This window comes from Bufo gargarizans, chromosome 4, assembly GCF_014858855.1.
Source record: "Bufo gargarizans isolate SCDJY-AF-19 chromosome 4, ASM1485885v1, whole genome shotgun sequence".
Lineage (NCBI taxonomy): Eukaryota > Metazoa > Chordata > Amphibia > Anura > Bufonidae > Bufo > Bufo gargarizans.
This window is the reverse complement of record NC_058083.1, coordinates 300,268,849-300,295,528: the sequence shown is the minus strand read 5'-3', so window position 1 is coordinate 300,295,528 and position 26,680 is coordinate 300,268,849. Positions and strand designations below refer to the sequence as shown.

The 26,680-nt window shown below is 41.0% G+C and overlaps 1 protein-coding gene across 2 annotated transcripts in view; it reads left to right on the top strand.

The window, feature by feature from the left end:
- FAM184A (family with sequence similarity 184 member A) overlaps positions 1-24,131 on the top strand; it is a 185,006-nt gene extending 160,875 nt beyond the window's left edge. For both annotated transcript variants that reach the window (XM_044291911.1, XM_044291912.1), the window contains 9 exons: positions 3,110-3,322; positions 3,922-4,075; positions 5,109-5,236; positions 7,878-8,062; positions 10,337-10,483; positions 13,614-13,731; positions 14,011-14,115; positions 21,765-21,964; positions 23,492-24,131. In XM_044291911.1, the coding sequence (XP_044147846.1) occupies positions 3,110-3,322; positions 3,922-4,075; positions 5,109-5,236; positions 7,878-8,062; positions 10,337-10,483; positions 13,614-13,731; positions 14,011-14,115; positions 21,765-21,964; positions 23,492-23,573 (1,332 nt within the window). In that variant the 3' untranslated portion in view covers positions 23,574-24,131. The remainder of the gene's footprint in view (positions 1-3,109; positions 3,323-3,921; positions 4,076-5,108; positions 5,237-7,877; positions 8,063-10,336; positions 10,484-13,613; positions 13,732-14,010; positions 14,116-21,764; positions 21,965-23,491) is intronic.
- Positions 24,132-26,680: the final 2,549 nt, after the last annotated feature.

Below are 26,680 nucleotides of genomic sequence, written 5' to 3'. Positions count from 1 at the left end.
TATTTCTCTCTTTAGCTCGCATATTTCCAATTCCAAGAGACCCCAGAAATATTAAACTGCTTATCTTTAAATAATAGCAACTTTTTAAATACTTTAATCAGCTTTCTACTTTTGGTGACCTTCAGCAATTGGTATCATTGAAGCTCGGCTCCTGTTTCCAACATCTCTCTCTGCTTTCTCCCACCTGTCTCTCAGAGTTAGAGATAGCAGCAGGGAGGGGGAAGATGTTGTAAACAGCAGATCAGAGTGTGGAGAGAGGGGGAAAACATCCAAAGGGGACACCTCACACAGGCTGTAAATAGGGTAGAAAGCACACACAAAGCAGTTTCCAGGTGTAGAATCACATAGAATCAGGCTGTGTATGAGTGTAGAGAGGAAGCAGAGGACCCATGCCAACAGCAAACTCTGCAGGACGGGGGGTAAACACATACTCCTCAGCGGCCCAGTGACTGACAACACAAGTAACATAGTACATAAGGCCAAAAAAAGACACTTGTCCATCCAGTTCGGCCTGTTATCCTGCAAGTTGATCCAGAGGAAGGCAAAAAAAAAAACCTGTGAGGTAGAAGCCAATTTTCCCCACTTTAGGGGAATAAAAAATTCCTTCCCGACTCCAATCAGGCAATCAGAATAACTCCCTGGATCAACGACCCCTCTCTAGTAGCTATAGCCTGTGAGAGCAGATACCTGATGAGCTATAAATGGAGAAATCAGCCCTGGAATGTGCTGATATTGTAGTGTTGGTGAAAGCAGCAGCATTCTGGATATACAGACTGCACTTCCAAACTCCATTATTGGGAGGGACTCATACACATGAGAGAAATATGAGCTAGGGGCAGGTTGTAAATTGAATACCTGGTCTGAAAATGAAGGAATAAATATTGCAGCCTAATATATGTAAAAATATTTTTTTCCCATCTGAGTTTTTTTTTTTTTTGTTTAGGCTTGTGGCTGTAACGCTAGCTGGCCAATTCAGCCAACAGCTATGTCTCCCGACCCCTCCATACACATACAGTATTTGTTTGGTTTGCAGAACATGTATGTGTATTTAATGGGAAGAGAAAAGAAAGCTGCTGTCAGACAGTTGTGATGGCAACTTAGGTCCTGGGAAATTAAAAAGATTTTGCAAACAAATTAATTTCTCCTGAGCCTTCACTCCCCTCACATCATTTGTCAGGGGAGAGACGGGAACTCCTCACATACCATAGCTTGTTGGCTGAGCCAAAACACTAATGTGTATGGGGGTCTTCAGGTAGCAAAGCAGACCACAGATTTTAGTTATGTCTTAGGCCCCTTGTACTTTACCTTCAAGAGGTTTGATCCTTTTTTCATCAAGCGAGAGTGGAAATATTTCCTAACATTTTTTTTATGTTTCCTAGCTGTCTTACATTTAGACTATTTTCTACGCCTAAAACAGGCATAGAAATTAGTAAATGAGACCGGCCTGCCAGCCCTTCCCTGCCCATGCCAAGCCAACCTTTTTTAGACCTGGAGTGAGTGGGGAGAAGTCACAGATTGCGGCGCAAAGGACCTTTGTGCCGCAATCTGCGCCAAAAATATGCCTGATTTAGGTGTATTTCTGTTTGATAAATGGCCCCCTTTTTATTTATAACTGTGGTCAGTCACTAGATAGGGGGCTGTGAGTTTACACAGTTTTACTCATGAGAGAAACTAGACTGTAATTCCCTAAGTGTTTCTTCCAAGCAAAGCTAAGGCAAAGCATTTAGAGCCAGAAAGGCTTGACAGCCAATGGAAGCCAAAGAGGAACCTTCACTTCAAGGCCTCAGCTTCACTGCAACTTTTTGTAGCAAGACTGATTGATTTTAACTGTAGCTGTCACTCAGTAGTTAAAATCAATCAGTTGTGCTGCATGACCCTGGGTTCACACCTGAGCGTTCGCGATGGAGCGCTCTGTATGCGCGATTGTAATGCGCGTTTGCAATCGCGCATACAGAGACAAGCGAACGCCCATTGTCGTGCGTTCCCGAAAGTCTATGTATGGGAACGTGCGACAAGACACCCCAAAGAAGCTCATGTACTTGGGGCGTCGGGCGTTTTACAGCGCTATCGTACGCGCTGTAAAACGCCCAGGTGAGAACCATGCCCATAGGGAATCATTGGTTTCTCCTTGTTGAGCGTTTTACAGCACGTAGGAACGCGCTGTAAAACGCTCAGGTGTGAACCCAGAGTGAAAGTGTAGCCAAGGCCTTAAAAGTACGGGTACTTTCACACTAGCGTTTTTCTTTACCGGCATAGAGTTCCATCCTAGGGGCTCAATACCAGAAAATAACTGATCAGTTTTATCCCCATGCATTCTGAATGGAGAGCAATCCGTTCAGGATGCATCAGGATGTCTTCAGTTCAGTCTTTTTTACTTTTCAGGACGGAGATAATAAAACTGAACACTTGCCGGAATGTCGGATCCGGCATTTTTTTCCATAGGAATGTATTCAAATTGCCGCATTGACGGATCCGGTATTCCAGTCTGTGCATGCGCAGACCTTTAAAATTGTGAAAAAATATATATACCAGATCCGTTTTGCCGGATGACACCGGAAAAACAGATCCGGTATTGCAATGCATTTTTCTGACTGATCAAATATTTTTCAGACTTATCAGGATCCTGATCAGTCTGGAAAATGCCTGATCAGTCAGAAAAAATGACATGCGTTTGCATACAGTTTGAATGACCGGGAAGGCAGTTCAGGCAACGGAACGCAAGTGTGAAAGTACGCCTTTTGTTCTAGCAGCAGGTGGTGGTTTAGTACTTACCATAGATTTCTATCATTACTTGCATGAAATCGATAAATTGAGCAAAGCTTCACATCCGTGCTCAAAAGAAAAGATTGGCTGGTTCAGCAGTAAAATGTTGATTTTAATAGCCATAACTTATATAGCTCTCACTTCAGTAAAAATAGCAGCAATGAAAGTATTATTTTGGATTTTAATATAGTTAATCCATTGGTTGCTGATAGAAGATGAGCTCTGAAAAGAAAAAGTAATGCTCATTTATATGTAAATGTACAGCTGCAATCACAACATACTTTTCTCCACTTATTCCGTCATTTAGGTGTTTTTTTTGTCTGAATATCTTTTTGCTGTGCGTTAGATCTCCCTGCTGAAACAGAACCTTGAGATGCAGCTGTGCCAGTCCCAGAATTCTCTGCAGCAGCTGCAGTCGCAGTTTGGTCAAGAGCGACAGCGTCTAACCCGAGAGCTCCAAGAGTTGGAGGAGGAACATCAGCAGAGGCAGAAGTCACTGAAGGAAGCCCACATGTTGGCGTTCCAAAGTATGGAGGATGCAAAGGATCAAGAACAGAAAGCAAGTGCCACTTACAAGAATTTACATCTTTTTATATGTTTTTATTTAGCGTAGTCCTTCAATGCCACCTCCACGGCACAGCTCCTGGGCGTTTCCTATACTGTATGTTATTCTATGGTATTATTCTGGCAGGGAGTGCATTGCTAGTCTAGTAGTTACCATAATTCTATATTATTACAGATAAGCATGAAAACATTTAGTTTACAACTATGTAATAAAGTGTTGGTAAAAACTAGAATTATTCAACTTGAAATTCCATTTGCAGCCTGGGATTTGGATACATATGAATAACCTGACATGTCAGGCATGAAATATCATTAAAGCATAGTCATGTAAGCATTGGCGGTACAGTGCTTGCTTATACGTATATGTCAGTCATTTCAAAAGGAAATTCACTTTTATAAAACACTCCCAATTTCACTGACGGGATGCATGGTTTTAGTAGAAGATTGCTTTCCTAGTAGTGGAGCACTCTGTTCTGCACTTCGAGATAATTTGTACAATTTTCTTGTCTCGTCTCTTTATGTGCAATTTATCTTTCAGCTCAAGATGCATAGGGGTTATTTTCTCCTGCTGTATATCTTTATTCTGCTTCACAGGATCTGGAAGATCGTTTACATCAAAAGTACTCTGAGGAGCTGCAGTCTGTGAAAGATGCCCACAAACAAGTCATGGACATGCTGCGACTGGAGATGGAACAGGAGCTTCAAACCCTCCGCTTTGAGCTGGAAGATGAAGGCAAAGCCATGCTAGGTATTTTCTCCTGTTTTACACCTGACAAACCTTTTCTTTTACGATGACACATTGCATGTTTTGTACTAAAGCGAACCAAGGAAGCGATAGATTTCCCATTGAAGCTATAAAGCAAGATTTGAAGGGGCTGTCTGAGATAATGTATGGTATTGCTGCTGAACTGTAATTCTAGGCACAGCCATTGGACATCAATGAAACTTTCTGGAAAGAAAAAGGGGCTTCTTTTTTTGTAAGCACAGAAGACATAACATTCATGTCGTAGCTTAGTGCTACTAATACTGCAAAATGTATTGGTTTTACCAAGACCACAGCATTTGGCCATGACTTTGCAGAAGTTGCTACAATAAGCCACTATTTGACTGCTATACACTTGGCGTGCCCATGCTGTGCAACCAAAACCTCCTATGGTCTTACTGTGAATTATGGTGGTTCTCTTACACAGTTTTGAATGGGCCTCGAATATCCAAGCTATGTGGGTGAAAACTGCATTGCAAAAATTGGGAAATTTGCAGTGCAACTGTTATGTGTACGGGCACCCTTGGGGTGGAAAAATCCACAGCTGAATCCATGGCGGAAACCCAAGGCTGACCCTCTGGTTTCTGCCTTGATTTTGCATTTTTGAATGCAGCCGGTCCACCCTCGCCTTTTAGCCTCATTCCGTTTAGGTTAATTCGTGAGTGGACACCAACCACGGTTTCCAGCAGTGTCCACAAGGCAACCACACCAAGAACAGACATATCCTTTCTTGCTGCAGTCTGGAAATAATCTGCGGCTGCAGACTCCCATTAAAAACTGTGGCAGCTAGTTTCTGCATGGATTGTTGAATCTGGACCAGAACTTTTTGTCTACCCTTACAGGTAATGTTGACTTGACATTCCCCACACACCTCCATATGCAGAATAACAGATCCAGTAACTAATACAGCCATAGAAAGTGTGATCATTGAGGACAAATATGACTTAGTGATTTGTGAATGATGATATAATCTCCAAAAAATAAAGCTGACCCATTGTTGTATATTATTGCTTTGCAGCATCCTTGCGCTCTGAACTGAATCACCAGCATGCAGCAGCCATTGACCAGTTGAGGAATCATCACCAGCAGGAGTTGGAAGGTTTTGCAGATGAGCTTGAGAGGCATAAAGAGTTCAGCAGACATCAGGTATCACATACCATTATTCCAGAAGGATATAATGAAGCTACTATGAGTATTTTCAGTATAAGGCTACATGCACACGACCGTATGTGTTTTGCGGTCTGCAAATTGCAGATCCGCAAAAACAAAAACGGATGACGTTCCGTATGGCATCCTTTTTTTGGCGGATCCATTGTAATAATGCCTATCCTTGTACGCAAACTAGAAAAAAATAGGACATGCACTATTTTTTTTGCGGAGCAACGGAACAGACATACTGATGCGGACAGCACACAGTTAGGTCCATATATATATTTAGACAGAGACAACATTTTTCTCATTTTTGTTCTGTACATTACCACAATGGATTTTATACAAAACAATTGAGATGCAGATGAAGTTCCGACTTTCAGCTTTAATTCAGTGGGTTGAACAAAATGATTGCATAAAAATGTGAGGAACTAAAGCATTTTTTTTAACTCAATCCCTTCATTTCAGGGGCTCAAAAGTAATTGGACAAATTAAATAATTGTAAATAAAATGTTAATTTCTAATACTTGGTTGAAAATCCTTTGTTGGCAATGATTGCCTGAAGTCTTGAACTCATGGACATCACCAGACGCTGTGTTTCCTCCTTTTTAATGCTCTGCCAGGCCTTTATTGCAGCGGTTTTCAGTTGCTGTTGGTTTGTGGGCCTTTCTGTCTGAAGTTTAGTCTTTAACAAATGAAATGCATGCTCTATTGGGTTCAGATCAGGTGACTGACTTGGCCATTCAAGAATATTCCACTTCTTTGCTTTAATAATCTCCTGGGTTGCTTTGGCTTTATGTTTTGGGTCATTGTCCATCTGTATTATGAAACGCCGACTAATCAGTTTGGTTGCATTTGGCTGGATTTGAGCACACAGTATGTCTCTAAAAACCCCAGAATTCATCTGGCTGCTTCTGTTTTGCGTCACATCATCAATAAAAACTAGGGACCCAGCCATGCATGCTCAAGCCACCACACTGCCTCCTCCCTGTTTTAGAGATGATGTGGTATGCTTTGGATCATGAGATGTACCATGTACCATATTCCCCCCCCCCACCCACCCACCCATCATTCTGGTAGAGGTTGATCTTGGTTTCATCTGTCCAAATAATGTTCTTCCAGAAGAGTGCTGTTTTTTTAAGATTTTTTTTTTTTTTTTTATAGCAAAGTCCAATCTAGTCTTCTTATTCTTGAGGCTTACGAGTGGCTTGCACCGTGCATTAAACCCTCTGTATTTACTTTCATGCAGTCTTTTCTTCATGGCAGATTTGGATATTGATACGCCTACATCCTGGAGAGTGTTGTTCACTTGGTTGGCTGTTGTGAAGGGGTTTCTCTTCACCATGGTGATTATTCTGCGATCATCCACCACTGTTGTCTTCCGTGGGTGTTCAGGTATTTTTGCATTGTTAAGGTCACCAGTGCTCTCTTTCTTTCTCAGGATGTACCAAGCTGTAGATTTTGCCACTCCTAATAGTGTAGCAATTTTTTGGATGGGTTTTTTCTGTTTTCCCAGATGAAGGATGACTTGTTTCCCCTGCATGGAGAGCTCCTTTGACTGCATGTTTACTTCTCAGCCAAATCTTCAAAATGCAAGCACCACACCTCAAATCAACTCCAGACCTTTTATGTGTTTAATTAAGAATGAAATAATGAAGGAATTGCCCACACCTGCCCATGAAACAGCCTTTGAGTCAATTGTCAAATTACTTTTAGCCCCTTAAAAAACTGGGTGCCACATGTGAAGGAGCTGAAACTCCTAAACCCTTTATCCAATTGGAATGTGGATACCCTCAAATGAAACTATAACTTGAATATGTTTTAGTAAACAGGTAATTAAAAAAACTGTGTCCGTGTCCAAATATATATGGACCCAACTGTATGTATACTGTACATAACTTGATTTAGAAGTTTGACAAATAGCATGTGGAGGACTTGCACTTAAAGAGAATCTGCTGCCATGATCTTGGACTGTTATCTCTTACATGAGTAGACTCCAGATCAAATTTTTTATTTTCCTACTGCCCTCCGTTCCCCCACTATCAGCACTCAAAACTGTATTGAAATACACAGTCCAGACTGTAGTGCCACGCTAACATAATGAGCACAGCAGACCTGACCACGTATTTCAGTACAGCTTTAGGGTCTCTTCACACATCTATATGTGTTTTGCGGATCTGCAAAACACGGACACCGGCAATGTGCGTCGGCGGCACTCAATTGCGGAGACGAATAGGACATGTTCTATTTTTTTGCTGAATGGAAGAGTGGATCCGCAAATGCGGATGCAGACAGCACGTTCCGGCCCCATTGAAAATGAATGGGTCCACACCTGTTCCCAAAAATTGCGGAACGGATGCGGACCCATTTTGTGTACGTGTGAATGAACCCTTAAGCACTGACTTTGGGGGAACGAGGGGCTGTAGGAAAGAACAAAATACTGATCTGGACACCTTATCTACAGTAATACTCATTAGAGTTGGTCCATCTTTTAGATTTGTGTGCCATATTGTTAGAGTTCCCGATCACCTTACCTGTAATAGAATGTATGAGCTCCTCTGAGGCTGCATGAAAATAGCCACCGGCCATCAAAGCATTAAAAGAATTGCTTTTTAGAGCACACTATCTTTTCTTATAGGAGACCGAGTATTTTGGACGAATAGCAGAACTTGAGAAACAGCTCAAGCATCAAGAGCAACATGTTTCCAGTCTAAACAAGGAGCTGCTGATACTTCATGAGAGCATTAACACGCTGACTAAAGAGCTGGAATTCAAGGGAAAAGAGATCCTCCGAATACGCAGTGAAGCCAATCAACAAATAAGGTACAGTATATTGCCTGATTTCCCCTATATAGGTGGATATTAAATGGTGTCCTTACTTTTCACGATTCAACATTGGACCTCCCAGTTTTTTTAGTTCTCCATGCAGTCGTGTTTTACTTGACAAATCTGATGCCTGCTTCTTGCAAACCTGCATGCAGCAGAACATGATGCTGTCTGCTGGGAGTGATACCTGCAGTATCAGGCTAAGGCTACATGCACACGACCGTTGTGTGTTTTGTGGTCCGCAAAACACGGATGGCGTCCGTGCGCGTTCCGCAATTTGCGGAACGGCCCGGACAGCCTTTAATATAACTGCCTATTCTTGTCCGCAAAATGCGGACAAGAATAGGACATGTTATATTTTTTTAGTGGGGCCACGGATGCGGACAGCACACGGAGTGCTGTCCGTCTCTTTTGCGGCCCCATTGAAGTGAATAGGGGTGCATCCGAGTCGCCAAAACTGTGGCTCGGATGCCGACCCAAAACAACGGCCGTGTGCATGAGGCCTTAGGAGGGAATAATGTTTGTAGTCCATGACCATGGAGAACCATAGGTCTACATAGCAGCTGGAGACACAAAACTGTAGGATACTTTTAAACAAGCAGTTTCATTTTTAGTTAAGATGCGTCGGGGCAATACAAAGAAGCCTTAAAAGGTGGACATCGCCTTTAAATGGGTCATGTGGCTTACAATTCTTTAATATTCCAAAATATTTTTTAAGTTAATAGAGAGGGTCTCCTGTTCTGGACCCTCGTTTCTGAGTGGAGAGAAATTCAGCACTTGTTCCTGTGATCACGCATAAATTACAGCTGATTTCTGGAGGTTCCAGCACAAACACCCCCTGTGACCAGTATTTTTTTAAAGTGATCGTCCACATCACATCGCTTTTGTAGACCGATATTGTAGAGCACAACAAGTAGTGTAAAATCTATTACAACCAACTGAATGGAAGTTAGTCAGTATTTTGTTAAAGGGCATCTGTGAGCAGATTTGTACCTATGACTATGAATCTGTCTGACCTGTTACATGTGCACTTGGCAGCTGAAGGCATCTGTCTTGGTCCCATGTTCATATGTGCCTGCACTGCTGAGAAAAATGGAGCTTTAATATATGCAAATGAGGCTCTACAACGGGGACGTTACTGTTACACCTAGAGGCTCTGCTCTCTCTGCAATTGCTGCACCCACAACACTTTAATTAACAGAACCAGGCAGTGAAAACATCATCACACTTTGCCCAATCAGAGAGCATAGCAGTTGCGGAAAGCGCAACTCTAGGTGTAACAGCAACGCCCCCGTTGCTCCTAGAAGTTTATTTGCATATATTAAAATATAATTTTTCTCAGCAGTGCGGGCACATATGAACATGGGACCAACACAGATGCATTCAGCTGCCAAGCGCACATGTAACAGGTCAGCCAGATTCATAAGTACAAATCTGCTGACAGATGCCCTAATAAGCAATACAATGTAAGGGTTATTGTTGGATTCTCTACATTACTGCTTCTCAAACTGTGAGGTTGGCTTCACTGGTGAGGTACCCCCTAGTTGTTGAAGAGGCATAGATGTAGAGGAAGTTCTGAGATTAATGATCTTATACTACTCTGCCCTTTCTGGCCGTAACATTTAGTTTTGAAAGGTCTTCAAGCAATGGCGAGGACCAGGAATCACCACGTTCTGTATAGTAAGGTTCTAGTAGAAAACGTTTGAGAAGCCGAGTTCTGCATGAAGCTGTAAACAATGCAGCCTTTTTATTGTTCAATAGGAACAGTTGGGTGCAACGACTGTAAAAGAATATTCTACACCAGGCATCCTCAAACTGCGGCCCTTCAGCTGTTGCAAAACTACAACTCCCAGCATGTCCAAACAGCCTACAGGTATCAGCCTACAGCAGGGCATTGTGGGAGTTGTAGTTTTACAACAGCTGGAGGGTGCCTGTTCTACACTGTTGGATTTTTAGAGTACTACTTTACTAAATCTACATATGAATAGCTTATGGAAGAGAGATGTTGGTTTATATCCTATGAGGGGCATTAATAATATATATAACAGTTAAACAGGTTGTCCCATTGACATAAATGATCCCCTAGAACGGGGGCTGGGGATCGTCAGGCAGCTCCATTCAGCTCTATGGGGCTGCTGGAGATAGCCAGGTGCTTATAAGACTATCCCATAGAGTTGAATTGAGCATCGGACCCCATTCTCAAAGCCTTTTAATTAATAATGCTTTTCAAAAATGTTTAAGTGTACACATATTGAATCTCTTTGAAAAAAGGACACATGAGCAAGACTTAAACCAGAAACACGAGGAAGACATCAATGACTTAACTGCAGCCCACATCCAAGAGAAGCAAATTTTAATGGCAGATTTTGCAAAGACACAAGCAATGCTCGTGGAAAAAAATTCTGCCTTGCAAGTTTCGTAAGTTCAAGTAAACAAAGATACCTTTTAGAACATTGCCATTAGTGCAGCTTTTCTCCTTTTCTTACAATTAACTTCTTCATACTTCAATGCTAACCAATACTAACCAGTTTTGCTGTGCCTTGATCTAGCAACTAATATAAGTTAACATAAAGAGCTGCTATGAAGGCCTACATTATGGTACACTGGCCATGTTGTGTAGTATGAGGAGCAAGCAGAAGTCTGACGTTGGTTCCTGGTGCAGTGGTAGATGGGACAGGCAGAGTTTGTAATGGACTCCATTAAAGGTAATGGGGACTTAGCTCAGCCCCTTTTTTCTCTGAACTTCCAGTTTTGTGATGTCATGCTGGTGCACCCGGTCAGTCTCCAGCCTAAGATGGTGGAGACAGGAAGAAAAGGGCTCCTTTCTGCCTGTAAGATTTTAGCAAAGCTGCTTGCTTTTGCAGCTTGTAAACAGTCTTACAGGCATATGTTAGTCTACTTTCACACTGGCGTTTTGGCTTTCCGTTTGTGAGATCCGTTCAGGGCTCTCACAAGTGTCCAAAACGGATCAGTTTTGCCCTAATGCATTCTGAATGGAAAAGGATCCGCTCAGAACGCATCAGTTTGCCTCTGATCAGTCTCCATTCCGCTCTGGAGGTGGACACCAAACCGTTGCTTGCAGCGTTTTGGTGTCCGTCTGACGAAACTGATCCAAACGGATCCGTTCTGACACACAATGTAAGTCAATGGGGACGGATCCGTTTTCTATCACACAATCTGGCACAATAGAAAACTTATCCGTCCTTCATTGACTTTCAATGGTGTTCAAGACGGATCTGTCTTGGCTATGTTACAGATAATACAAACGGATCCATTCTGAACGGATACAGACGGTTGTATTATCTGAACGGATCCGTCTGTGCAGATCCATGACGGATCCGCAGCAAACGTGAAAGTAGCCTAACAGGGACATTTTAATACCTGTATTTAATTAAATTTTATGTGTTTTGAAGTTTACAATTCCTTTAACATACCAGATAAATCCTGTTATAATCCTTAATACAAATGGCATTTATCATGTACATAAAGTTAATACAAGGCACTTACTAATGTATTGTGATTGTCCATATTGCCTCCTTTGCTGGCTTGATTAATTTTTCATCACATTATACACTGCTTGTTTCCAGAGTTACAGCCACCGCCGCAGCGCAGATACAAGGTGACTGGATCGGTAGTTGCTGCGCATGCATGCATTTGCAAAAACAGCCACCATTGCTGGATTACAGCGTGGTCGTAACTCATGGAAACGAGCAGTGTTTAATACAATGGAAAAATTAATGAAGCCAGCAAAATAGGCAATATGGACTATCACAAGTGCCTTGTATTAACTATACCCACATGATAAATGCCATTTGCTGAAGTGAGACATCCCCTTTAAATATAGGCAAATGTCCAGGGTGCATAATTAAAACCTAACATTTTACTAGGTTTGGTCCTTATATATATATATATATATATATATGCAAACATAAAGCAGGCAAAGTTATCGCTGAAGCCACACAATTCGAGACATTAATTCCAATTTTTTTTTAGAAAATGTCTCTACTGTTTATATCTGCGCACAAAAATGTGGCTGCTGTCCAAGCAATTAGAGAAGCTGCTCACGCTTCTGAGCGGGCAATCAACCATCAGAGGAGATGGGATCTTTTTGTTGTACATCTTCGGTCTTGATTTTCTTGCCTTCCAGTAGACTATTGATTTGGTTGTTATTTCTGATATGATGGAAGGCCTGTCATGTTTATTTCTCTCGGTAGAGAATGGATGTTGCCCATTTAAAGAAGCAGCTTGCAGAAGGCCTAGCTTATGGAATAGAGCTGATAATGTCATTCCTACATATGTTTGGAGATGTTTTTGGAGGGTTTAGGAACTAGAGATGATTTCTGGCATAAAGGAGTGATCAAGGCAGAAGACTACTTTGTATCTCTTCCACTATTTACTACTAGATAATATGAAAGATGAATATAAGAATTTAAAGTGGAAAGTAAGGTTGAAACTGGAGCAGTTGCCTGCCCATCCTATCTCTAAGGTCTCCCCCTTTAGATTGCCCAATGTTCGGGCAGATTATCGCTAGCAAGCGTTTGTAGGAACGCTTGTTAGCGATAATCTGCCAGTGTTAAGGTGCTGCAGATTACTCGATGAATGAGCAAAACAACCATTCATCGGGTAATAGTATAGTTCATGTGGACCCCTAAATCATCACTTGTGGGCAGCAGATCGTGGTGTCTAAACAGCCTCTGCTGCCAACAAACAATGATTCTGTATGGGATGAGCGATGGCATTACTGTGAAGGAGATCATGCAGCGGTCTCCTCCACTGATGAGCAGGCAATTGCATGGCCCCAGCTGACTGAGGGATGTGTAAGCTGTTTCTGGGAGGCCACTTTCTTAATGGATCCCATTCACTATAATGGGGCCTGAAGGGTTTCTGGCATCAATGCCACCATTCTGCCAGAGAAATTACTGCTACATGCGGCCGTATTTCATCATTTTCTTTGCTGGAATCTGTGATGGAGGCTCCTGCCAGAACCTTATCCACAGATGTGAATCTATTCTCGATCTTTCAGTCCTGACGTCTTCCTGTTTCACCTGCCCTGTTGCTTTCTGCTGTCTCCACCCTCCGAGAAATTTGGTTGAAAAGAGACTGAATAGATGGATGAACAAGTACAAGTGCCAGCCATTTGAGGTCACATCTTACCTGAATACTTCCCCTTGCTTCCCCTCCCATTAGTCTTCAGATGTTAGCAATCACGAGACTACAAGAGATCATCAATCTTTCAATGTTCAGCCCCTTTCAGAAATGTGAACGATAACCCGACGCCAATGGTGAAAGTAGGCGCAGCCCTTAGTGACGTGATGAAGGCTCATATCATCATAGCGCATGAAGTAACTATATAACTTCCTGCGTCATGTGACTGAGGGCTGTATCGGCACAAATGACCAAGTTTGCATGTGAAGCTATATAAGTGCTTTATTTTAAGATGGTAGGGTACAAATGGGTATGGACTTATCAGTTCTAGTTCTTGTTCTCCTGGTTTTCCAAGCCATGATAAACTAAATAAAGAGAAACTGTGTTGTATTATCTATTAAAGGTTAACAGAAATGGAAGAAAAATACCAGAACAGAGAGTCAAGACCAGAGGACCTCCAGGTCATCTCTGAATTAAAGGAGATGATAGCAGAACGGGACCAGCTTATCAAGAAACTGATTGTGAGATGTTTTCCTGGGCTTTTTTTTATTCTTCTTAAACTAAACAGTTTGAAAGTGTTTACCACCAAGACCCATTGTCATTAACAATTCAGCGATCTTTAAATAACTGGAGCCTCATAAATAATAGCTGCCTCCATCAATTATTAAACCAGGCGGCATTTACAAATGAACAATTTGTGCTTAAAATATTAATACTTGATGTGTTTGAAAGCAATTATCTGAACGTGCAAAACTGCATGAAAGAAGCACAGGCAGAATGACACTTTCACTTTTTTGCAGGAAGACAAGAAGTTCTACCAACTGGAACTAGTGAACCGAGAGACTAACTTCAACAAAGTCTTTAATGCAAGTCCTAACGTTGGCATTATCAATCCTCTAGTAAAGGTATGTAATACAATGGATATTGCATAGGTCTCGTGCCCACATATAGAAATGACATTACCATCAGTTGCAATCTAGGATTAAGTCATTTATAACAAAACAAAATTAGTAGTTCCAGTGAATTTTTTTTTCCTCTTTGCATAACGTTTTTATTTTTTCCATTGGCATAGCCGTATGTGGGCTTGTTTTTTTTGCAGGACGAGTTGTATTTTTAGGGTGGTTCACATCACGTTTTATGCCTCCGTTTGACGTATACGTTAGGAAAAAAAAAGGATACAAAAACGCACACACACCACGTTCTTGTATTCTGCACAGGCTGGTAAAAAAAAGGTATACTTTTTTTTCCCAATGGTTAAAAAAACATATATTTAGCTTTTTACAATGAAACTCTATGGTGAATGGATGCCACTGTATAGTAACGTTGCTTGTATACGTTAAACGGATGGGAAAAAACATGATGTGAACCCACCCTTAATGCCACCATTTTGGGGTACTTCTGATGTATTGTATAACTTTTAAAATGTTCTTGGGAGTGAAGGTGTGAAATCAGTATGATTATGGAGGGTAACCACAGTCATATAGGGGGAGAGTTATCAAACTGGTGTAAAGTAGAACTGGCTTATTGCCCGAAGCAATAAATCAGATTTCACCTTTAATTTTCCAAAGGAGCTGTGAAAAATGAAAGATGGAATCTGATTGGTTGTTATAAGCAACTAAGCCAGTTCTACTTTATGCCAGTTTGATAAATCTCCCCTCAGTTTTCATTATGTTTTGCTACATTCAAAAACATTCAAAACCTTTAAAAAAAAAAGTGTGAATATATGTCACCATATTCACACCCATAACTTTTTTATGGGTGTGGGAGAACAATTTTTTTGTATGGTGAGCTATAATTTGTGTTGATACCATTTTGAATACATGCAAACTTTTGATTATTTTTTATTCCAATTTTTGGGCAGGCAAGGTTACTAAAGAATAACGATCATTCAGGCATTGGGAATTTTTCTGGGGTTCACTGCACATTGATATTTTCATTTTTGGGATGAAGCTATACCAACTATATTTCTTGTTTTTAATATGATAATATTTTTCAACCATTTTTTTTACATTTTATTTAGTCCTGTCAGGGTACTTGATGAATTGTACTATACTCTGTAATACTTCTGTATTACAGTGTATAAGGATATCTAGTTGTGTATCTACATAGAACATGCACATACAAATGCAAGATAATACACAGTCTTAACCGAGAATGTGCAGGACTCAGTGTTATATCAGTAATCTCTTCATCCTTATTGAGAACATTAGTATTACAGAACCATGTTTTATAATCGCCAAACAGAATCACTACTGCCATTGACGGGTTCCCTTTAAGATGAGTGTTACTCCTAGTGAACCTAGTAAATAAATCAGCGTGCACCCCATGTAAGGCTACTTTCACACTTGCGGCAGTGTGATCCGCTGATTTGGATGTGACTGAAAGCATTTGTGAGACGGATCCGGATCCGGATCCATCTCACAAATGCATTGCAAGAACGGATCCGTCTCTCCACTTGTCATGCGGACAGACGGATCCGTCTTGTATTTTTTTTCACATTTTTACCGGTCTGCGCATGCCGGATTCGGCACTAATACATTCCTATGGAGAAAAATGCCAAGACATTCAGGCAAGTCTTCAATTTTTTTCGCTGGAGATAAAACCGTAGCATGCTACGGTTTTATCTTTTGCCTGATCAGTCAAAATGACTGAACTGAAGACATCCTGATGCATCCTGAACGGATTGCTCTCCATCCAGAATGCATGAGGATATGCCTGATCAGTTCTTTTCTGGTATAGAGCCCCTGTGACGGAACTCTATGCCGGAAAAGAAAAACGCTGGTGTGAAAGTACCCTAATACAAAGCAAATTGATTTTGTCTGTTGAAATTCAGTGATAAATACTCATTCACTTCTTTTTTGCTGGAAGGGTACGTTAGGTTCTAAAGGGGGGCTCAGGACAATGTAGACATAAGTGCTTCTCCTGCCATACATTTCACTCTTTCTGGGTTTTATTCAGCTACTCCCTGAAATTAGGAAAGTTTTAAGGTGGCTGGGCCATTTTCATAGTCTAAATCTCTGTGGATTTTTAGACTTCACTGCTCACATGCGTTGGCCTATAAAATCCCTGGAGGTCCAGGGGTTTATAAAATACCTGGTTACCGAGTTGTAAATTCATAGACATTCAGTGATTTAAAAAAAAAATCTCAAGTGGTCTGCTCCATTATAATCCTTCTGGTGGTAACTTGCTTGTGCAAGATCAAGCTATGTTATAGAACTGCTGCGAGACAATCTCAAGGTAGTCCTGTGCCTACAGTATGGTGACAAGATGCTCAAATAGTGGTCCAAGGGAGTTAAAACATTTTGTCTTTAAATGGATTCGGTCATGTTGTTGTGCAGTCAGACTTAGTTTAAAGCATAGATACCTTTAGTATTCCTTTGTGGGTGTTCTATCTCCTTAAAACAAAGTTTATTTTATTTGCATTTAGGGTAAAAGTTTCTAAGAGCCCAAGCCTGCCCATTTACAGATCCCACTACCTCCCCCTCTGCTGGTGACGTTGGCTCTCTGCTATCTGCCTTGGCTAGCTCTACAGACCATATAGTAAGGGCATCAGCCTCATTAGACTTACTGCTCATGTGCAACATCACTGGCTTAGTCACTGCTAGACCGTGGCGCTCCCAGATTGACAATACCATTGGTGCTGCGCAGCAAGTATAATGGTAATGGCTTCCATTTTTAACATGTTGCTGTGGATCCATTGTACGAGTGATCCAGGCAATGACTAATGGACCCCATTGCCTTATTAAGTGGTTCAGTTGTGATTTCTGTCATTTTGACAGGAAGAATAGCCCTGAGCTGAAGTTTAGGGGAGAAATATTCTCACCAATTTCCTACAAGGCATCTTACTGCTGCAATCCCAGCAATCACTATAGACTTGGATACATAGTGCAATGGCGGGGGTCAAGAATAGTTATAGCCAAAAATATTAACCTAAAATGTAGTTTAGTAAAGAATCCACACTAATTCACATACAGATTGGAAACAATAATAGTCTGCAAATTTAGTTCTTCATGAAGCAGTAACTACTTCTATTAATTAGTTAAGCCTTCACATCTAGGTTATGTGCCCTCTTTGGCTCATTAATCACATCCAGTTAATAAAGTTCACAGTTGGGTAATTGAGAAAGCACATTGGTGCTATGTGAGTGGTTTCAGCACTGTGGGTGATATGAGCTAACGTGGGTTTAAGTACATTATCTCACTACACTTGTGGCAGGTTGTTAATATAACTACCCACTGCTAGTCGTTCTCTTAGGCAAACTATTGTCAATGGGACATGACATTTAAATCGTTATTTTTGAACTAAAGAATATTTTGTGCATTTATTGTATCAGTGTGGGTTGCAGTTCTAAATCCTGTAAATACATATTAAACACATTACTATTAATGTATTTATTAAATAATTAATTTAAACAAATTATTAATGTTTATCCACATACTACAAGCAATACAGTGCTCCCTCAAGTTACAATATTAATTTATCCTGGGACGGCTGTTGTAAGTTGAAACCATTTTAAGTTGAGACCATAACGCCAAAGAAATGAGTAACTAATGGAAAATATTGCTCCCTTAAAGGGGTTTTCCAGGACTGTCATTTTGATGCACTATCCTTAGAATAGGTCATTAATTGGTGAATGGCACCCCCACTGATCAGCTTTTTTGAAGCTTCTCTCCTTAGGAAAGGTCAGACCCAGCAGATATCAAAGGATCCTCCACTGACTCCAGGTTTTGATACCTTAGCAGGATGTGCCTGGTTAATCAAAGGACATCCCCAACTAAGATGTGAAGTAGATCATTTGTAGCTAGTGCCTATCATATTTTTTTTGTAACATACTGTTGTAAGGTTAAAAAAAAGATCAAGAGGAAGGTGAAACCTGTAAGGCAGAAGCAATTTTCCAAATTGGTTGTCCAAAAATCTTGTAACTATAACGTGTAATATTATTTTTCAGAAAGGCATCAGGCGTTTTTTCACTCTTTCAATGAACTTACCATGTCAATTTGCTAATAAACTGTTAGGAATTCATGATAGCAACAAAGTATATTATTGTAAAAATTACTATAGACAGATGATAGATAGACAAATACAATGCATTCCGAAAGTCTGCAGACTCTTTTTTTTCACATTTTGTTATGTTGCGGCCTTGTGCTAAAGTAAAAAACATCATGTTTTTCACTATAAATCTGCATTCAGTACCCCATAATGACAAAGTGAATTGACATTTTTGCAAATTTATTAAAAAAGGAAAAACTAAAATTTCCCATGGACATAAGTATCCAGACCCTTTGCTATCACACTTGACATTTAGCTCTGGGGCCTCTTATTTCTCTTGATCTTCTTTGAGATGTTTCTGCACCTTGATTGGAGTCCATCTGTAGTAAATTCAGTTGATTGGACATGATTTGAAAAGACAGACCCCTGTCTATATAATGTCTCACAGCCGACAAGGCATATCAGAGCAAAAGAACAAGCCATGAGGATGAAAGAACTGCCTGTAGAGCTCAGAGACAAGACTGTGTGGAGGCACAGATTTGGAGTAGGGGACAAAATTCTGCTTCACTGAAAGTTTCCAAAAGCACAATGGCCTCCATAATTCTTAAATGGACTCTTCCTAGATATGGACACCCACCAAACTAAGTAATCGGGGGAGAAAGACATTGGTAAGAGAGGTGACCAAGAACCCGATGGTCACTCTGGCTGAGCTCCAAAGATCCTGTGTGCAGATGGGAGAAACTTCCAGAAAGTCAATCATCACCCCAGGACTCCACTAATCTGGGCTTTATGTCAGAGGGGTTAGAAAGACGCCTCTCCTCGGTAAAAGATACATGAACACCTGCCTTTAAAATAAGCACCTAAAGGACTCTCAGACTGTGACAAATAAGATTCTCTGGTTTGAAGCCAATGTTGAATTTTTTGGCCTCAATTCTAAGCGTAATTTCTTGCGCTAACAGGCACTGCTAATCACCTGCCCAATACCATCCCTATAGTGAAGCATGGTGGTGGCAGCATCATGCTGTGGAGGTGTTTTTCAGCATCTGGGACAGGGAGAATAGTCAGAGCTGAGGGAAAGCTGAATGGAGCAAAATACAGAAACATTCTTAATGAAAACCTGATCCAGACCTCAGACTGGGATGAATGTTTGCTTCCCAACAATACATTAATCCTAAGTACACAGCCAAGGCAACACAGAAGTGGCTTAGGGACATCTCTGTGAATGTCCTTGAGTGGCCCAGCAAGAGCCCTGACTTGAACCCAATCGAACATCTCTAGTGAGACCTGAAAATGGCTGCTCACTGACAGTCCCCATCCAACCTGACAGAGCTTGAGAGAATGTGCAGACAAGAATGTCAGGAAATTCCCAAATCCAAGACAAACAATATATGGCAGCACATTACTATACATGCAAACAATGGAACTATGGCCTAATCTGAATTGCATCATTACTATACCTACTATACATGAAAAATGGAAGCTCTTTGATCACGTGTGTCTGGCCCATCTACCAACGACAAGGTGGCTTCTGCAGATGGGTACCTAACACTAACAGAATTGCCTCTGCTGGGCCTAAGATTCAGACCTTCTGTCTTCACTTTCTCATTAAGGGGTATGGAGTGCAGAATGAAAGAGAAAAACTTATTTTTTTTTTTTTAGCACAAGGCCACAACATAACAAATTATGAAAGGGTCTGAAGACTTTCTGAATGCACTCTAGATGATAAATAGATAGATAGATAGATAGATAGATAGATACAAACTGGATTCCCAAAAAGTTGGGACACTAAACAAATTGTGAATAAAAACTGAATGCAATGATGTGGAGATGGCAAATGTCAATATTTTATTTGTAATAGAACGTAGATGACAGATCAAACGTTTAATCCGAGTAAATGTATCATTTTAAAGGAAAAATACGTTGATTCAAATTTTCACGGTATCAACAAATCCCTAAAAAGTTGGGACAAGTAGAAATAAGAGGCTGGAAAAAGTAAATTTGAGCATAACGAAGAGCTGGAAGACCAATTAACACTAATTAGGTCAATTTGCAACATGATTGGGTATAACAAGAGCTTCTCAGAGTGGCAGTGTCTCTCAGAAGCCAAGATGGGTAGAGGATCACCAATTCCCACAATGTTGCGCAGAAAGATAGTGGAGCAATATCAGAAAGGTGTTACCCAGCGAAAAATTGCAAAGACTTTGCATCTATCATCATCAACCGTGCATAACATCATCCGAAGATTCAGAGAATCTGGAACAATCTCTGTGCGTAAGGGTCAGGGCCGTAAAACCATACTGGATGCCCGTGATCTCCGGGCCCTTAAACGACACTGCACCACAAACAGGAATGCTACTGTAAAGGAAATCACAGAATGGGCTCAGGAATACTTCCAGAAACCATTGTCAGTGAACACAATCCACCGTGCCATCCGCCGTTGCCAGCTGAAACTCTACAGTGCAAAGAAGAAGCCATTTCTAAGCAAGATCCACAAGCTCAGGCGTTTTCACTGGGCCAGGGATCATTTAAAATGGAGTGTGGCAAAATGGAAGACTGTTCTGTCGTCAGACGAGTCACGATTCGAAGTTCTTTTTGGAAACCTGGGACGCCATGTCATCGGGACCAAAGAGGACAAGGACAACCCAAGTTGTTATCAACACTCAGTTCAGAAGCCTGCATCTCTGATGGTATGGGGTTGCATGAGTGCGTGTGGCATGGGCAGCTTGCATGTCTGGAAAGGCACCATCAATGCAGAAAAATATATTCAGGTTCTAAAACAACATATGCTCCCATCCAGACGTCATCTCTTCCAGCGAAGACCCTGCATTTATCAACAAGATAATGCCAGACCACATTCTGCATCAATCACAACATCATGGCTGCGTAGGAGAAGGATCCGGGTACTGAAATGGCCAGTCTGCAGTCCAGATCTTTCACCTATAGAGAACATTTGGCGCATCATAAAGAGGAAGGTGCAACAAAGAAGGCCCAAGACGATTGAACAGTTAGAGGCCTGTATTAGACAAGAATGGGAGAGCATTCCTATTTCTAAACTTGAGAAACTGGTCTCCTCGGTCCCCAGACGTCTGTTGAGTGTTGTAAGAAGAAGGGGAGATGCCACACAGTGGTGAAAATGGCCTTGTCCCAACTTTTTTGGGATTTGTTGACACCATGAAATTCTGATTCAACATATTTTTCCCTTAAAATGGTACATTTTCTCAGTTTAAACTTTTGTTCCGTGATTTATGTTCTATTCTGAATAAAATATTAGAAGTTGGCACCTCTACATCATTGCATTCAGTTTTTATTCACGATTTGTATAGTGTCCCAACTTTTTTGGAATCCGGTTTGTAGATAGATAGATAGATACTGTAGGTACAAAAAAGGGAAGGAGAAACATTAAGATATATTTAAGATTTTTGAAGTTCTCTTATCTCTTCCTATAGTTCCTATGAGATTTAGCCATTTGCCATATTGGCTATGATATTGCAGCATACATAGACCCCTACATGGGGACAGCTGTTATTTTATAATGTGCCTCACATCTGTTATTTTCAAAAAACAGCAAAAGAAGAAGAATGATAAGTCCACAAACAGGTTTGTGAGTGCCCCTAACCTAAGTGCTGTGGAGACTAGTGGAATGGGAAATGGACATCCAACCCGCCTGGAACCCATTCCAAATTCACCCATCCACGATATTGAGTTCAACAGCAGCAAGCCTCTCCCACAGCCTGTCCCACCCAAAGAGGCCAAAACCTTTTTGAGGTGAGCACTGCCTCGCCAAGTCTAATTTGCTGCTGGTCATGAAAGTGCTGGATTACTGAAATAACCTTGAATTCTTTTTGTTAATTTAATATGGCATTTGCATCCTCTTTCTAGAGCTCCTTTTTGCGCATGAATTTGTTTAACCCTTGTGTCATTATTTGCTATGAACCCTAAGTTGCGCACACGTTTTGTTCATTATGCACCTTTAAGGCTTTAGGCACACGACCCTATTTTTCATCTGTGTGCTATTTGCATTTTTGCTGGCTCATTCACTTCTATGGAAGCATGCACACATCATATTTTTTGCGGACACGCGTGGCTGTTCCGCAAACATGTCCTATTCTGGTCTGTATTACAGACAAAAATAGTCCTTTCTACTGACAGGATTGAGAAAAATGTGGAATGCACATGGATGGTATCTACTGTATATTCTGCAGATCCGCGCTTTGCGGTCCGAAACACAGACAAGGCCGTGTGCATGAACCCTAAGGCTGATGCATGTACATATATGAATAAATATCTGTTATTAAGCAGTACATTTGGTATATTCAGTGTTAAGTATTTTCTTACAAAAATAGGCAAAGAATTAGAGTAACTTAAAATAAATTCATTGCTTTTATTTAGAATTCTTGAGTAATCTGTGGCTCCTAAAATAACTTATTTTCCAGTTATTTTCTAAGGCTTTACTGCTAAATCAGTATTACAAATACCAACTGAATGCATTAGTGCCCTCTAGTGGTGATTGTGAAAATGTACATATTAGAAAATACTTGCCACTGAATTGACCGGAGCATGCATATATATTGTATTTTATGTCATACTGTATGAAGCATGTATATTTCTGTTTCTGCATGTAGATATATATAAAGATATATCCCTGTAATTGATGTCCCTGTGTGCTTCTTTCATACAATGAGACGTTTTATAGCCCATTTATTGTACCTTCAGCCCGGCATCAAAAATGAAATTCCTTTCCCATGTCTATTAAATGTAAGCGGACAGAACATTTAGACATGCAAATGAACACTTCCATTGAACTGTATTTTAATCCTATGTGTTGTTTCACTGGTGTTAGAAATGATGCATGACACTGCTGGGTAATTTGGGTGTACCGGGAGTACCTGGTCTGCACCTTTATTGTGTTTTGTGCTCAGCAGATGAGAATGATATAGTGCTTGTGTAGCATATTGCCATGGGGCTTGACCCAGGTAATAATACTTCTAATTTAAAAAGGAGGCTAAAAGAGGAGGTAAAACAGACCAAAGGCATAAATGACCCATTTTACAAGGTCTACATGCTTCCTCAGCATCTGGTAGCTTGTGCTGCTGGGGACGTACAATGTAGTGGATGTGCAGATATGTCACACAGGGACAAGGACAAGAATCGGTATTGATTTTGGCTTTGCTTGCCAACGGATGCTTTATGTTTGCCGATGACCGCTACATTTGCTTTCTTCCCGGCCGTGTGTGATGTGTTTTTTTGACGTGTATCTCTTGTAATGTCTTTCTCTTTCTCTCTGGGATTTAGCCCTCCCCAGACTGAGACATCACCAGTGGCGTCACCAGATCCACAACGCCAGGAATGGTTTTCCCAATACTTCACTTTCTAAGAGACTGTATTTGATAATGTCTCTCTTTCTATTGTGGCACAGCTTTGATGTGGACTCTTTGTACAAGCATGACCATACCAAACCCTTATGACGTGACCAAGCTTTGCCGTAACTACTGTTTGTTCCAACACTGTGAACGAGAGTGTCTGTCTCCAGTTGGAAATGCATTGTTCAATAACACTCTGTGTTTGATTTCCTTCCAGTGAAAACCTCCTTTACATTTTACAAACAGGAAGAAAAAAAAACGGAATTTTATAGAATAACTGTGCTACCTCCTTGCCCTATTTTTCCCTTCTTTTTTATTTTCTGCCAAGCATAATTACTTCAGTGCTGGAATAATCTGCACCACATTGCTCTGCACTGATGTTATTGAGATGCCTTCTTAGTAGATCCAGCCGCACGGCTAAAATGTCTAGAAAAGACCATTGTAGTTTCCGTTAAATCCTGTTTAATAGTTTGACACCAGAAATAACAATGTGCCTGGAGTCAGATTCTCAGCTTCTGATTGGTATGTATATACTATGTATGGCTATTGTATTCCTATTGTTACAACATCAAACCCTAAGTCCTAGTGTGTTATTTCCTATGGAAGTCACTTTTATTATTCATATATAAAAAGATATTTTTCTTATAAAATGAATGTTTGGTATTGTTATTGGAAAACACGTGTCTTGAATTTCTTTACCTGTTTGGACAGATGAATTTAGTATAAAGGTCTTCTTTCAGGAGCCACCAGTCAGCGTATGCATTTCTTTCTTGATTGTAGACATTAAAGGGATTTTTCAACCCAATTCAGTGGGCTTTCCTTCTGGGCTGGAATTTAGTACCTTTACAGTACTGATAGCGGGAAATTCACAGCGCGACCCAGTGCTGCGAGAGAGATGAGTCCGATGAGCGTTGTGGCCCCGCCCTCCCTGCCTCCTGCCCATGACTGGCAGGTTTCTTTCATGTTACACATAGGAAAGAAACCTGTCAGTTAGGTGCAGGTGGGCAGGGCAACTTATCTCATCAGACTCATCTCTCTTTCAGCGCAGGAGAGTGCTGCAAGCTTCGCCCTGTCAGTACTGTAAAAGTGTTGAATACTAGCCCAGAAATGGCCTCCCGCTGAACTCAGCAGTTCTGTCACTATACTATGCGGGCCTCAGTGAGGGCAGCATACTAGAGGTGACAGGTTCCCTTTAAAATGGGCTGTACTAGGTATCTCCAAACGGAGACCGTTGGGGGACCAGAAATGCTTTGGCATTGGAGCTGCAGGGGATTGGTTAGGTGAGCATTTCTTTTGTTATTTTATACTATTGTACACTCTTTGAAAATATTACTGTTTGGACTGCAGAGTTGCTGCTTCCTAAAATGAAAATCCCAAACCAGAAAAATCTGAAAAAAAAAACCTCCATAAAAGAGAGGGATCATATAAAACCTAACCTTTAATGAGACTTGCTAAAAAATACAATAACAATAGAAAAATACGCCACAAAAATTGTATAAAAATGCTGGTGTAATCACAAATACTAGACCGTATGGTGCTTAAGAATGAAAAACTGTATGGTCTTACCGGATCCTGCCGGCATTTATCATGTACACAAGGCACTTGCTAATGTATTGTTATTATCTATATTGCATCCTTTGCTGTCTGGATTCATTTTTCTATAGAATTATGCACTTCTCATGTCCAGGGGTTGCAACCACCCTGCGATCCAACAATGGTGGCCGTGCTTACTATAGGAAAATGTGTCGGCCTCTCTGGTGGCCGAGACCATGAATGCATGCATAGACTGATGAGGCCGGAGCGTTTTCCTATAGTGTGCAAGCACGGCCACCACTAATGGATTGCAGGGTTGTCGTAACCCCCGGATGTGAGCAGTGTATAATGTGATGGAAAAATGAATCTATGCAGCAAAGGAGGCAATATGGACAATGACAATACATTAGTAATTGCCATGTATTAACTTTGTCTATAAGATAAATGCTAGAAGATAACCCCTTTAAGGTTCAGACCTGAATTCACAATCTTAAGACTTCAGAACATGAATCACCCAGCATTCATTGCTACCTCAATATATTTTGTGACTGTGATTTACATTATTAGGGCTCATGCACACGACCGTATGCCCTCTGAGACAAACGGACCATATGTCCCGGAGCGGCAAACATTGTGCGCACGGAAGCGCACAGCATCATAGGTTACTATTATCTTGCACTCATATGATCTTATGAGTGCAGGACAATAGTCCTGCGGGCGCACGATGCGCGCAGCATCATAGTAACTTGTGATGCTGTGTGCTCCCATGTGCATAATGTATGCCGCTCCGGGACATATGGCCCGCTCACGGACCATATGTCTCGGAGGGCCTATGGTCATGTACATGAGGCCTTAGGGGGAAATTTATCATGAGGGGAAAATTTGAAGTCAGTTTTGCTTGAGGCTGCGTAGGGAGTACTTTATGCCACATTTATCAAATGTCTCATGTCACTTGATAAATTTGTCTTATCCTTACACCTAGCACTTCTGAAGTTCCTCCAGTTTTCCTACTCCACCCTCCTCCTGGAGTGAGATTATGACTTTTTAGCAACTTAAAAAAATAAAATAAAAAGTCTTAATAATAAATCAGTGAAACTCATTAGCATAGCTAACTACACCTACTTTCCCACCCACATTACAAAACTAGAGGGAGTGGTGTACAACTGAAAAAAGTCGCAAAAGTTTGTGCAAGAGCTTTAATTTTGCACAAGCGAGTGCAAAAAGTCGCAAAAGCCCAATTTTTGCGACTTGTTCACGGCAGAATTCTGGAGTGAAGGTATGATAAATCAGGGCCTTAGTGTTTTTGTTACAACAGACACTGCATGTCTGTGTTCTCTTGCCAGTGGCTCAAGAATCACATGTGGCTCCTCAGCAGTTGACAGCTCTGGAAACTATTGTGTACTAGTAGCAACATGGAGGTCACAGCATTACTAGAACTTGGTACTCGGGTCAAAAGTATAAAAATCACGTGTTGATCACGGCACTCTATCTAAGGCTGATAGATTTAGGGTGCGCGTCTAGGTGCGTTCCTTGCTCCACCTCTCGGAACTAGTAAGTATTTTAAATAATTTAGACAGCACTCCAGTAT